Raw genomic sequence first — 12,475 nt, 5'->3', positions numbered from 1 at the left:
CCCTCGCGGTGGCCCCAGCACCGCTGCCAGGGCCCGGGCACCCTGGTGGTGCCCAGCCTCCGGGCACCACTGTCCGCTGGGCTGCGCTGCGTGGCGCTGGCTGCCTCTGCTGCTGGGGCTGTGGGTGGGAGGGTCCGGAGCTGGGGACACAGGTAAGTGCAGGGAGGAAAGGGGCCGCGGTGACCTCCAGGCTGTGCGCCAGCAGACGGGCACTGGGAGGGACCCCTCTCCCCACCCCACATGCTCCATCCCTCCCCTTCTCCTTCCAGATCCAGAAGATGAGAGAAGGAAGTAACGTCCGCTGCCCCTTCCTCCCTGATAGCGACGCATCTTCACCAGGGCTGTGGCACCAACTCCTCCCAACCCGACATGTTTCTGTTTATAAACACAACATCCCCTCCCCCGCAACCTGTCCTCCCTCCCCACCCTGGAAATCCTCCCCTCCCAACCCCGTGGGGCTTGCAGGGACAAGGCGACCGACTGAGCTGAGCTGCTTATTTATTGAAAATAAATGACAGAAAATTCTGGCCTCGCCTCCGTGCACGTCTCGAGGCCTGCGTCAGGCCCCGTGGACAAGCGTCTTAGTGTCATGCGTCCAGAAAGCAGCTGCCTGTCTCAGGGTGTGCATGAGGGACCCACTGATGCTGACAGAGGCTGCCAGCCACCACACAGCTCGGCTGTGCCTCGGGACAGACGGGGACGGACTGTGCCAGCGTGGCTGTTGGCCAGCGGGGGCGCTGGAGGCAGCACGGCAGCCAGAGAGCCGCAGGGTTCAGCCTGCCCTTTGGTTCCAGGAGGGGGCGGTGTCATCCCTGAGAGCAGAAGGCCCAGCCACTCTGGGAGGAGGCGCTGGGCAGTGGTGGCCCTGGCACCCCAATCCCAAGCTTGGAGAGGGTGAGAGCTCCGTCCTGACACCCCAAAGCCCAGGCCTCAGGGTCTGGACTGGAGGAAGGCAGTCTTCCCCAGGGGGGGTGGAAGCGGGGAGCGATGGTTCTCGCCGGGCCCCTCAGGTGTCCTTGATGTCCCTCACATCCTTGAGGGATCCCTCATCCAGGATGCAGCGCACCTGCTCCAGAGTCCCAGCCTGGCGGATCCGCTCTAGGCGCACCTGGGGAATCAGGCAAGGGACGCAGAAGTCCCTGGTAGGGAAACAGCTCCTACCCCACCTGCCAACCCCCAGTGGCAGGGCCCAGGACCAGTGCACCTAGGGGCACCCCGCCCCCCTGAGCCCCCGCTGCCACCAGGGGAAAGGGAAAGAACGGGTCCTAGGACAGCTCGAGGAAGCCCAAGCTGCCACTGGTGGTGCTGATGGCACAGACCCTCCGTGCCACCAAGCCTGTGCTAAGGGCATCCTGGGATCGACACAAGATATACCCAAAGAGCTTCAGCTTTGGGGGCAATAATTCAGGGCTACATACCATGCCAGCCCTGGGCGGAGGATGGGGACTCCCCCAATTGAGGGACTGTCCTCACAAGACACAAGGCAAGTCACTGAAAACCACACCAGTATGGGGGGGTGGGGGCGACATACCTGCAGGGCCTGGGACAGTCGCACGAAGTCCCTCTGCACCTGTTCGCTGGTCTCCAGCTCAGCCTGCAGCCGCAGCACCTTGGCCCTCTGCTCTGAGAGGAGGTCTTTGAGCTGGGCCTGTGGGGACAAGACGCTGAGTTAGGGCCTGGCTCAGCCTTGGGCCAGCCAGGAGGGGGTGTGGCCAAGCACCGAGATGTCCCCACATAGTCACCCCTTCCACACCAGCTGACTCTGACCTCTTCTGTCCGGCCAGAGCCTGGCTGTTGCAGGAGGCCTTCCTGGCGCTGGGCCTGAAGGAGACAGAGGACAGGAGGGGCCTGCTAGGCCTTCTCTGCACAGTGCGGTCCCTCACACCCTGGTCTGCTCCCTGGGCTCTGCCTCACCTGGCTCTGTTCCTGCTGGATCCGGTCCATCTCGGTCCTCAGGCTACACAGGGAGGCTGGGAAGTCAGGCGCAAGGAGGCTGCAAGTCAGGCCCCCACTGGTTCCTTCCCCACCGGCCAGCCCCGGCCAGGGCGCCTCCCATACTCACCCTCTAACACCTCTGTTGGGGTGGGGGGAGGAGAGAAAGAAGAGTTTGTGGAGGCTTGTCCTCCCACGTCTCCCCTCCTCTGCCCAGGTGGCCCCACCGGAGGTCAGGCGCCTGGCGGCAGGGGAGCTGGCTGGGCCCTCACCTGTCTCCTCCCGCTGCACCCGCAGCTGCCCCTCCAGGCTGGCCCTGGCCGCCGTCTCCTCCTCCAGGGCCTCCCGCAGAGTAACGATCTCAATCCGCAGGCGCTCGGCCTCGTGCTCCCGGGCCTGCAGCCGGGCGCGCGCCTCCTGCCGCGTGCGGTGCAGCAGCTGCTGCAGCTCCTGGAAGGGACGCGAGTGGCCCGCTGGGCATTGGGCAGAAGAGCAGGAGGGCAGGGGCCGGCGGGGCCGCTGGCCAGAGCGGGATTGCGGGGAGGAAGCGGAAGGAAGGAAACTGCCCCAACAGGAAAGAACCCAAATGCCAGGTGGGAGGGCGCATAACACCCCAAGGCACCGCGCCCACCGCACAGCGCAGGGACTCAGAAATGGGGCGGGGCCGGAGTTCCAGAGGACCAAGAGACCCCTGGGTCAAGCCCCCAAGCAACAGAGTCCAGCCCTCCGTTATTTATGGACTGAAAAGTAAACCAAAGAAGAACGAGAGGAGGAAACAGGGCCCAGGAAATGGGCACCGCAGAAGTGGATGTGCGCTGTAACCGCCAGGTAGGGACAGGTCCGGGGATCTTTGCATTTTGAATAAATTACATTATTCATAAATTACATCAGCAAAGGCCATGCGCAGATCAATGATGAGGGCTTATGAACCAAAGATCACGATGAATTCAGTTTAAGGATCTCAGGTCTCTTAAAAACAGGAAACAAACCAAATTGTTGCCTCCTGGGTCAGGAATTGTTAACTCTTCTTCATGTCAATGCTGGGAAGCCACTATGGTCCCATTTCTCAGATGAGGAAACCGAGCCTTAAAGAGGTCAAGTGGGTTGGCCAAGGCAAAGCAGCCAAAACAGCAGCCAGGGTCTGTCCCCGGGGTCCCCAGATGCTCTGCTCTGCCTGGAAAGGAAGGGCCCACAGGTTGCCCAGGGCTCTTGGTGCCCACACCCTGCTCACCTGCACGGAGCTGGGCAGTGACTCGTCCTCGCCCTCCAGCTGCTCCAGGCTCTGGGGGGCTGAAGAGGGCAAATGCTCAGCCCGGAGCCCCTGGTTTTCCTCATTCAGCCGCTTTACCTCCTGGTGCAGGCACTTGTGAGAGGTGGCCAGTTCTGCCTGGGGACAAACATGGCAGTGAGGAGGGCAGGCTGGCTCCTGATGTGCTGAGGCAGGAAGACGCCCCCTTACTGCTTGGCTTTGGCTCCAGGCTCTAGACACCCTCCTGTTGACCTGGAGCACAGGTGGGCAGCTGCACTCCATGCTGGGCCTTACTTGGTCCACACTGTTTCTAAAACCCTCAAGTCGCTGCCAACTTTGAAAATTGGGAGCTGATACACAGGTATGGGGATTTCTGGCTTCTCTTGAAAAATCAGAATGTCTAGCTGCAGGGAGCTGGCACTCCAGGCAGGAAGGATCTGAGTAACTGAGCAGTCGTCCCCTCAGCACCCCTCCTCCTGGGCCAGGCCACCACCACACCTTCCTACCAGGCACCTGGTGCCATCTGATCCCTTCCCCGTCCTCTGGCCTCGGTAATCACGGGGCTTGTTTTCCATTTCACAATCCGCAATCCAGGCCTCATTATCTCGACCTCACAGAGGGTGAAGCAGAGGCCCTGGGGTCGCAGGTTAGTTCAAGATCACAAGAGCGCTGGCTATGGCTGGGCGGCCCCCAAACCCTTTACCTACCTGGCACCAATGCCTGGGGAGGCCAGAGCAGCCGGAGGAGGAACAGGTGCCCCAAGTAGCCTGACCCCGCTTCCTCCTGCCACACGTCCCCAGCACTCACCATCTGCAGCTGCACCCGCTCCTGGGCCTGGCTCACGGTCCCCTGCAGGGTCCGAAGCAGCTGCTCTGAGTTCTGGACCTGGGCCAGGAGCACCTGCATCTGGGGGTGGAAGGAGGGCATCAGTGAGGTCAGGGCCACCTGGGGGCAGCAGGTGGCCAGAGGCCCTCTGAGGGCAACAGCAGAGGCTGGGACCCACCTGCTTGGCGCAGTCCTCGGTGCTCCTTCTCAGGCCCTCCTGCAGTTCATCCCGCTCGCGGCTGACGCTCTCCAGGTCCTTCTGCAGTTGCCGGCCCTGCCAGAGGCCCAGACCTGTCTCAGTCTCCAAGGGAGGCCATCCCTCTCCGGCAGGCATGGTGCCATCGTCCCCTGGACCCCTCAAGCCAGATGCTCAGGGACGACTCTTCCCTCGCAGGCCCCGCCCACTCTTCCTCCAGCCTGGATTCCAGCCCCACCCACTTTTCCTGTCTCTGCTGCCATCTCCTGGTCCAGTCCCTGCTTTCTCCTAAGCCACAGTCCCAACCAGTCCTGGTCATCCAGCTGCTCCCCAGCCCCCCACAGCCCACACTACACACAGGCCCAAGGGGCTCCCCAGGCAGGAAGCCAGACAGGCCTTCCCTGGCTGGGCCTGGCGCTTCCTCCTGGCCTGTGTGAAGTGCAGGCTCCGCTGGCCGGTCACAGCCCCTGCCTCCTTCCTGACCTCTCTCCTGGCGGGCCTTCCTGCCGTCAGTCAGCAGGGCCTGCTCATCCTCAGGGCCTTAGAACTCGAAGCCCCACTGCCCCTGCCCCTGCAAAGTGCCACTTTGCCACCATCTGGGTCTCAGGTCCCACACTGACAGTTTCTGCCCCACCGCCCTCTTCCGTTGTGTCCTGGACGACTCGCCCTGTGACCTTATCCACTTTGTGTGTCCACGTGTGCTGGTGTCTGACTCCCGCTCCCTAGGGGACGGTGCCTCCTTCCTCGTGGCGTTCCCCACTCTAGCTCTAGCTCGGGGCCTGGGTCAGGGTGGCATGCTGCCACAGGCCACCTGCCCTGTCCACCCGATCCACACACCTCGGCCTGCAGCTGCTCCCACTGATTGTCTGGGACCAGCTGGTACCCAGGAGGGGGCAGGTAGATGCCCTCAGGGACCAGGGTGCCCGTGGACACCAGGGAGGCCGTCTCTTCCTGCTCGGGGCTCAGGCCCTGGCGGCTGCGGGGCAGGGAGGCGCTGCTGCCAGCTCCGCCGAGGGAGAAGGAGGAGATGGAGGCGCTGTCGTCACAGTTGTGGGCGAAGGCCTCGGCGGCTGGGCCCCCATCGCCACTCGGCTCCTCCAGGGGCTCCAGGGGCGGAGATGGGTTCCGGGACAGCGGCAGCAACTCCGTGGAGCCGTGCAGGGAAGGGGGGTGCCGGGGACGTCTCTAGGGAAAGGTGCAGGAAAGAGGCTGGGGAGCCGGCTCCTGGGCGCCCCTTCCCGGCCCCACGCCCCCGGCCGCCCCTCACCTGGATCTCTTGAATCAGCTCCTCCGCCTTCAGAAGCTTTGCCTTGAGCTCCTCGATCTCCTGCTCCATGGGCAGCACAATCTCTCGCAGCTTCTCAGAGTCCTCGTGGGCCTGGGGGACGTCAGGAGGTGAGTGGGCAGGACAGCACCGGGCAGCCCCTGGGCCCCTCAGTTCTGTTCAAGGTTCCTCTGAGCGCTTCGGGGCAGGAGGTAGGTAAAAGGGTCAAGGTCCTGACTATCTTCCTGTTGCCCACTTCCTCTCCAACATCTTTTTTTTTTTTTAACCCTAAAACTTCTTAAATCGAGCACTTGGCGTAACTTCTGCCACACCATCTATATTTCTCAGCTTTCCTATAACACGATCCTATGACTCAGTTCCAGCTAATGCGGTGTAAGCAGATGTGCCACATGTGAACTTCCAGGGCAACTCCTTAAAGGAACAGGAGGATATGTCTTTCTGTACTTCTTCTTGCTGGCTGAAATGTGGATGTGATGGCAGCCACTCAATGAGTCATCTTGGGCCATGAGGCAATTTGCTCTCTATGGCAAAATAGCAATGTAGGAGGAGCCTGGCTTCCTAATGACTTATTGAGCTGCTACCCCAGTCTGGACTTTAAGAAAAATAAACTTCTATTTAAGCCATTGCTGAACTGGATCTTCAATTACATGCAGACAAACCTCATCCTAACCTAACTGATATGTCCTCCCACACTCCCAACACGACCCTAAGGGTGATTATTTCTTTTCTGTTCCTGCTGAGCTTGCAGAGCAAGAGCCCCTGCATGTGTCCACTTGGCTTCTCTAACCTAATCAACCAAAACTGGGCCATATCACCAATGCAGTTCCTCCCGCCACAAGTGCCAGGTCACTGAGAATGGCCCTGTCATCCACCCAGGTGTTCAAGGCAGAAATTGGCCAGTCATCCTTTCTGTTACCACCGTCTTCCAATTCATCCAGTTCTTCTTCCCCCCCCCCCCCCCAGTGCTGAAGATTGACCCCAGGGCCTTGTGCATGCTAGGCTCTATCATTAAGCTATATCCCCAGCCTTTTTGAGTTCTTTGTTTTTGTTTTAATCTTGAGATAGGATCTTGCTAAGTTGCTGAGGCTAGCCTCAGATTTGTGATCCTCCTGCCTCAGCCTCCCAAGTCTCAGGGGTTACAGGTAAGCACCACCATGCCATCTATCTCTTGAATCACTTTTCCACATAAGCTCAATTTAACCCTCCAAATCTCTTATAGGAACAGCTGCAATGGGCAGTATAAACCTGTGTGGTCAGAACAAAACACCCCAATCTCATCTGCAGCCCTCGAATATACTCTGCAGATGCCTAAGCAACAGACAGTGATGGCTGAACACAGGGGTTGCCCAAACTAGCCCCTGCCTGACTGCAGACCGGACTGCCTTCCTCCATAGGAGGTGGCTGTCACTGAGCGAGATCCTCCTCCTTACCATTCTGCAAATGTTCCCCGAGAAACACTGGATGCAAGTAGCAGCCTCTGCCGGAAGCTGAGGAGTAGAGGGAGGCTTTCCTTTCTGGGCTCCTGTTTTGACCTTTGTCTTTCTAACTGGGCAGTTCCCTCCATCTCCCCAAGCCTCAGCTTCCTGGAGCATGAAATGAGGTATTAACTGAGTACCTCACAGGGCTACTGTGTGGATCAAACAAGGCAGCGGTATAAATTCACTTTGAAAGATGAAACATTTGAAAATATGTGCTTCCTATTGTTGTTTTTAGGTGTGTGTGTGTGTGTGTGTTTACGTGGTGCTGGAGATTGAACCCTGGGCTTTGCACATGCTAAGCAAGTGCTCTACCTCTGAGCTACATCCCCAGCCCAATGTGTGTGTGTGTGTGTGTATACAAACATACACACACATACAAATTAAACATATATACAGATAGATATGTTTTTTTTTGTTTTGAAGAGACAAGGTTCTCCAAGCTGGCCTCAAACTCCTAGGCTCAAGCCATCCTCCAGCCTCAGCCTCCTGACTGGCTGGAGCTACACTCAGCTCACTATCTTTGTTTAATGATAACAACAATAATAAAGGAGGCTAGGTACCATAGAGTTAAGAACAAAACTTCAGAACCTCACTGCTTGGACTGGTAGATGCCAACTCCGCTTCTTTATATCTGCAAAAGCTGGGAGCATCACTGAGTCCCCCTGAGCCTCCCCTTACCTGCTCAATGGACCTGATGGTCCTGCCTCACAGGTGGGCAAAGACTGGAGGCCCCAGCTCTGCCCAGCACCAAGCACCCAGCGCCTGGTGCATGAGAGGTTCCCTGAAGTGTTAGTTCCCTCCCCCTTTCATGGCTGATCTGGCTTTGGAGGTAACGAAGTCGTCACCCCACCAGCACAGGGCAAGCCAGGACTGTGCCAAGGGGTCAGCAGTCTGCGGTGCCCTGTGCTCCGCCCGGAGTCATCGCTCCGCATCCTGCGCCAGTGACTGTGGACGGGCACCTCAGTGATTCCCACCCAACACCTTCCCGAGGCCCAGGGGGAGCACAGGCCACTCTGACCCCAACCTTTTCCATCTGCTTCTCCAAGGAGTCCAGGGGGTGGGCCCGGGCCAGCAGCTGCTTCAGTTGGCCCAGCTCTCGCTCCTTCTCCTCAGAGTCCTGCTGCTGCTGCTGCCGCTCCTGCTTCAGGGACGTGATCTGGGCTTCATAGCTGCTGATGGAGTCTGCGGGGGGAAGGGTGGCGCTCTCAATGCGCTGCCTTCCTCTGGAAGGCCATCTACCACGGTAGGCACCACAGGGCTCTGCACACAGAGCTGGGCCGGCCTCGGCCTCTGTGTGTCTTAGCATCCCCAGCAACAAAACGGGGTGCTGCTGACCCACTGCTGGTTACAGGACCAAGTGAGATGACATGGGTAAGGTGCTCAGCCCTCTCCCTGGCACACGACAGGGACCAATGGCCAATCTGTCTCTCAGATGTATTTGATTAAAGACCTGGTCCCTGACATTTATACTAAAACCGAAAGTCAAACACCATTTTAGTTAGCAGGAAACGATTCTGATATATGCAGTATTGATTGATTGATAGATAGATAGATTTTTTAAAATCAGGGGCACTCGACCACTGAACCCCATCCCCAGGCCTACTTTGTATTTTATTTAGAGACAGGATCTCACTGAATTGCTTAGCACTTTGGGGTTGCTGAGGCTGACTTTGAACTCACGATCCTCCTGCCTCAACCTCCCATGCCACTGGGAGGCATGGAGCCACTGCGCCTGGCTGCAGTATTTCTCTTGATGTGGACTAATTTTAGAAGTAAAGGCTCAGTCACCACACTGCCTGGGTTTATACTGGAAGCATTATGTCCAAATCAATTGTACCACATAAATTCACCAAGAAGTGACAGGACAGAGAAGCTGGCATCGTGACAGCTAATCTGGGCATACTCAGAGTGAAGGAGGGACTGAAGGTGATACGCAGCCCGTGAATCAGGGTGGGTGGCACAACCAGACAGAATGGTTGCCAACAATTTCCAGATAACCAACAGCTGGTTGATGGGTAGGATCTAAGATACCAGAAACCTTTATTTTGTGCTCTGGAGCACAGTGTGATGATACTTGCTTTTGTGGTCAAAACAGGACTGGATTTGCAAGAAATTCTCTGGGCCACCAAGCTGTTTTGGATACAGTTCAAAGTAATGCTTGGATACTTCACGATGGAAACTGTATATGCTGACAACAGGATGGGCCAGAATTTCTGTTAAAGCAGTAATTACCATCTCTGTAACTTCTACAGGGGCACACTGTTCAGATACAGAATCACTGGGAGAATTTGAAGAATCTGATCTTCAGAGATAAACTGTCCAACTGATCCTATAATAGACTCTGAAAACACAACCGCGATTCCTATTAATATGTATCAGTACAACAAATATTTTAGGGTTTTTGGTTTGGGGTGGATTAAACCCAGGGGTGCTCTACCACTGAGCTATGTCCAGGTAACAGGGCCAGCGGGAGCAGAGGCCCAGAGGTGGAAAGTGGCGAATGTGTCTGGGCACAGCGGCATGTTAGAAAAGCCCAAGTGAAGGCTCCTGAGGAGAGATGCTGGGAAGGGTGGAGGGGGTGGCAGTGCATGGCTCCCGAGGCCTTGAATGCCACACCAAGAGGTTTGGAATTTACACTACAGGTCTGTGGCACTAACAGTAGGTAGAACAAAAACATTTTCTATCGGCACAGACGTTTATTTATCTTAATGTGTACTAATGTTAGGAGTAAAGGTTCAGTTGCCAGATTACCTGCCAAATCTGCTCCTGTCTAGCTGTGTGACCTTGGGCAAGTTATTTAAACTCTCTAGGACTCAGAGTTCCCTCTGTCAAATGGAGTTGGATAATAGTTCCTACCTCATAGTTTGTTATGAAGATGAAATACTCATAAAATATTTAGCTTTGTGCCTGGCATATATAAGTGCTCAATAAAAGCTATTGTTATTATTTGAGACACACCTTTTTATTTTTTATAGAGATAAGAAGCTTCCTTTAATACATGTATGTAAGCTTTTAAAAAGTAAATCTATTAAAAGAACAAATACTGCCAGGCATGGTGGTACATGCCCGTAATCCCAGCAACTTTTTTTTTTAATATTTTTTTAAATTGTAGATGGACACAATATCTTTATTTATTTATTTATTTGTATGTGGTGCTAAGGCTCGAACCCAGTGCCTTATACATGTGAGGCAAGCGCTCAACCACAGCCCCTAATCCCAGCAACTTGAGAGGCTGAGACAGGAGGATCTCAAGTTCAAGGCCAGCCATAACAACTTAGCAAGACCCTAAGCAACTTAGTGAGATCTCATCTCAAAATAAAAAGGTCTGGGGATGTAGTTCAGTGGTAAAGTGCCCCTGGGTTCAATCTCTAGTACCAAAAAAAAAAAAAATTTTTTTTTTAAAGAACATGAAGTCAATAACAGGATGAGTTGTATGAAGATATAACTACATTGCATAAGTATGGATGCCTGGAAATGTAGGAGACAGCTCCAGATACGGAAATGCATGGTGGGATGGGAGTTTTAGGCAGTTTACTCTGGAAACCAGGGTCAAGGCCAGATCATTGAGGGAGATCTGTGAGGAGGCTGGGACAACAGTCTAGGAGAAAGCAGACAGAGCCCCATTACAGCAGGTGGCGACAGGTCTGTCATATGTTTCAAAGACTTTTGCCACTGACTAAATGATGAGGCAGGAATTAGGAAAAGAATCTCAGGGACCTGGGAGCAAGAGAGCTGGTGCTTCCCAAGTAGAGAGGAGGGAGGGAGGTGTATGTGTGAGGGAGGGGTGGGTAGGGGTGCCTGGGGAAGGTCAGAAATTGGAGGATCACATTCACAGACTGGGCCCCCAAGCTGAGTCTATAACCCAAAAGCCCAGACTAAAATAAGACTCATTCAGGGAACTGAAAAGTTTCTTGGTTATCTTTAAGGTTGATCAGTCATCAGTGAGGGACGAGAAATGACAGAGAACAAGGAAAGAGACAGAGCAGGGAGCTAAACTTAGCTATAACGAACAAGAGTGGCTGCCATCACGTGTGGTTCCTCTATGCAAATCAGAAAAGGGTGGCCCTAGCTCTGGGCCATAGGCATACCCTGAGCTAGACCACCCTGCAACCCTCCCACCACTGATCTGTCCTCCTTCTTATCCTGCGGATACTCCCTCTTATGGGCTGGTGGGGAGTCTGGGGGAGAGCCCCTCTCACCTTTCAGGATGGCCTGCAGCGAGGCCACCTCCTCTTGACACTGCCGCTGCACTGCAGCCACAGCCTCGGCTTTGGTGCTTTCGCTCACCTCCGCCACCGCCTTCATGGTCTCCATTTCTGCCAGGGCGCCTGCCAGCTCAGCCCGAAGCCGGCTGAGCTCACCTGACTCGGTCTCAACCTTTACACCTTCAAGGGACTGGGGGTCCATGGCTGTGGAGGACAGGAATCAGTCTCTATGCCCATTACTTCACGAATCCCCAACACTCCGGGCCACCCACCAAATCTGCAAGTCCTTCAACTCGGTATTGCAGCGCCACCTTCAACCGGGCCCCGCCCCACTCACCTGGCCCCGCCCCACTCACCTGGTCCCCGCCCCTTCCTCGCCTCTCTCCCACTTCATTCTGCCTGGCGATGCCTACAGCCGGTCCTCGGTTCACCCAATCTCCCCTTCCCTTCAACGCGACCTCCACAGTGGCCCCGCCCCTTCCTCACTGCGCCCCGCCTCTCACCTGCCACTGGCCCTCCCCTCGAGCCACCAGGCCCCGCCCCTTGCGCCGGTGGCTCAAGGCCCCGCCCCATTTCCCGACGGCGTGGCCCCGCCCCTTTCTCCAGCCTCCCCTCTCCTCCCCCCACCCCCCGGCGGCCGAGCTCGGCTCCGCCTCGGGCTCCAGCGCCCCCTGCGTGCACGAACGCTCCCCGACGTACCGGCCCCCGGCCGCAGCAGCCGCCCGTCCTCGCTCGCGGCCGCCGGCGCAGCTGCCGCCATTACCTCAGTGCAAACGGCGGATTCCCGCACTCCCTGGTGACGGCGCTGGCCGCTTCCGGGTCCTCTCGGCTGTTTCCGGATCCGCTCGGCTGTTTCCGGATCGGCCCCGTACCCGCGGCCCAGGCCGGAGGTGAAGGGGATTGCCGAGCGTCGGCCGAAGATTCCCGAGTGGACACCGGCTGTGGCTCCGGGTCCCGCCCCTCTCCTGGGCCGCGCGGGTCCTGAGGACCCTGCCCTTCCAACTGCACAGAGGTCCTTCCCCGGCGTCTCTCCGCGACCTTGGAAGTTCTGCTGCTCTTCCACCTCGGGGACGCCGGCCGGCCTCGCCCGGGAGGACGAAGCGCTGTCTGGCTCCTGTCGCGCTGCTCCCGGAGTCAACCCTGGATGGCCCCCGCCGCCCTTCGCCGCAGCCTGGCTCACGTTACAGCGAGCGGTGGCCCGGCCCTCCCTGCTCCGCCGCCCTGGAGCGTCCCTCGGGCCAGGGTTGGGTCGGCTTCATTTTTCTGGGCGCCTCCGAGTCCCCACGTAGTCAAGCGTAGAAGTGC

The 12,475-nt window shown here is 57.0% G+C and overlaps 2 protein-coding genes across 6 annotated transcripts in view; one reads left to right on the top strand and one right to left on the bottom strand.

The window, feature by feature from the left end:
* The window catches only part of Atp2a1 (ATPase sarcoplasmic/endoplasmic reticulum Ca2+ transporting 1), a 17,856-nt gene extending 17,329 nt beyond the window's left edge, over positions 1 to 527 (top strand). For both annotated transcript variants that reach the window (XM_046454572.2, XM_046454573.2), the window contains one exon: positions 270 to 527. In XM_046454572.2, coding sequence (XP_046310528.1) covers positions 270 to 295 — 26 coding nt within the window. In that variant the 3' untranslated portion in view covers positions 296 to 527. The remainder of the gene's footprint in view (positions 1 to 269) is intronic.
* Rabep2 (rabaptin, RAB GTPase binding effector protein 2) lies at positions 482 to 12,475 on the bottom strand. Of its 4 annotated transcripts, none has more exons than XM_046454574.2 (14): positions 11,870 to 12,475; positions 11,165 to 11,374; positions 7,990 to 8,147; positions 5,470 to 5,580; positions 5,040 to 5,387; positions 4,185 to 4,280; positions 3,989 to 4,087; positions 3,164 to 3,319; positions 2,205 to 2,382; positions 2,063 to 2,074; positions 1,915 to 1,970; positions 1,768 to 1,821; positions 1,532 to 1,648; positions 482 to 1,108 (listed from the first exon to the last, which is right to left on the bottom strand). In XM_046454574.2, the coding sequence occupies exons 1-14, from the start codon at positions 11,928 to 11,930 to the stop codon at positions 1,007 to 1,009; spliced, it is 1,758 nt and encodes a 585-aa protein (XP_046310530.1). In that variant the 5' UTR covers positions 11,931 to 12,475; the 3' UTR covers positions 482 to 1,006. The 4 variants fall into 4 exon arrangements, with proteins under 4 accessions (XP_046310530.1, XP_046310532.1, XP_046310531.1 ...); XM_046454576.2 differs by having other exon boundaries at positions 11,934 to 12,474; XM_046454575.2 differs by lacking the exon at positions 11,870 to 12,475 and adding an exon at positions 11,527 to 11,647.

Source organism: Marmota monax, unplaced genomic scaffold (assembly GCF_021218885.2).
Source record: "Marmota monax isolate L192 unplaced genomic scaffold, Marmota_monax_Labrador192_F-V1.1 WCK01_AAM20220418_F8-fsc00086, whole genome shotgun sequence".
Lineage (NCBI taxonomy): Eukaryota > Metazoa > Chordata > Mammalia > Rodentia > Sciuridae > Marmota > Marmota monax.
The sequence above is the reverse complement of the archived record's forward strand: the minus strand, read 5'-3'. Positions and strand labels throughout refer to the sequence as shown.

Excerpts from the sequence above, each read along its gene's own strand:
- Rabep2 (XM_046454574.2), bottom strand. The coding sequence starts at position 11,930 with ATGGCGGCAGCTGCGCCGGCGGCCGCGAGCGAGGACGGGCGGCTGCTG. Across the intron at positions 11,375-11,869 it reads GCTGCTGCGGCCGGGGGCCG|CCATGGACCCCCAGTCCCTT; the intron begins GTACGTCGGGGA and ends TGTCCTCCACAG. Across the intron at positions 1,109-1,531 it reads GACTGTCCCAGGCCCTGCAG|GTGCGCCTAGAGCGGATCCG; the intron begins GTATGTCGCCCC and ends CTGATTCCCCAG.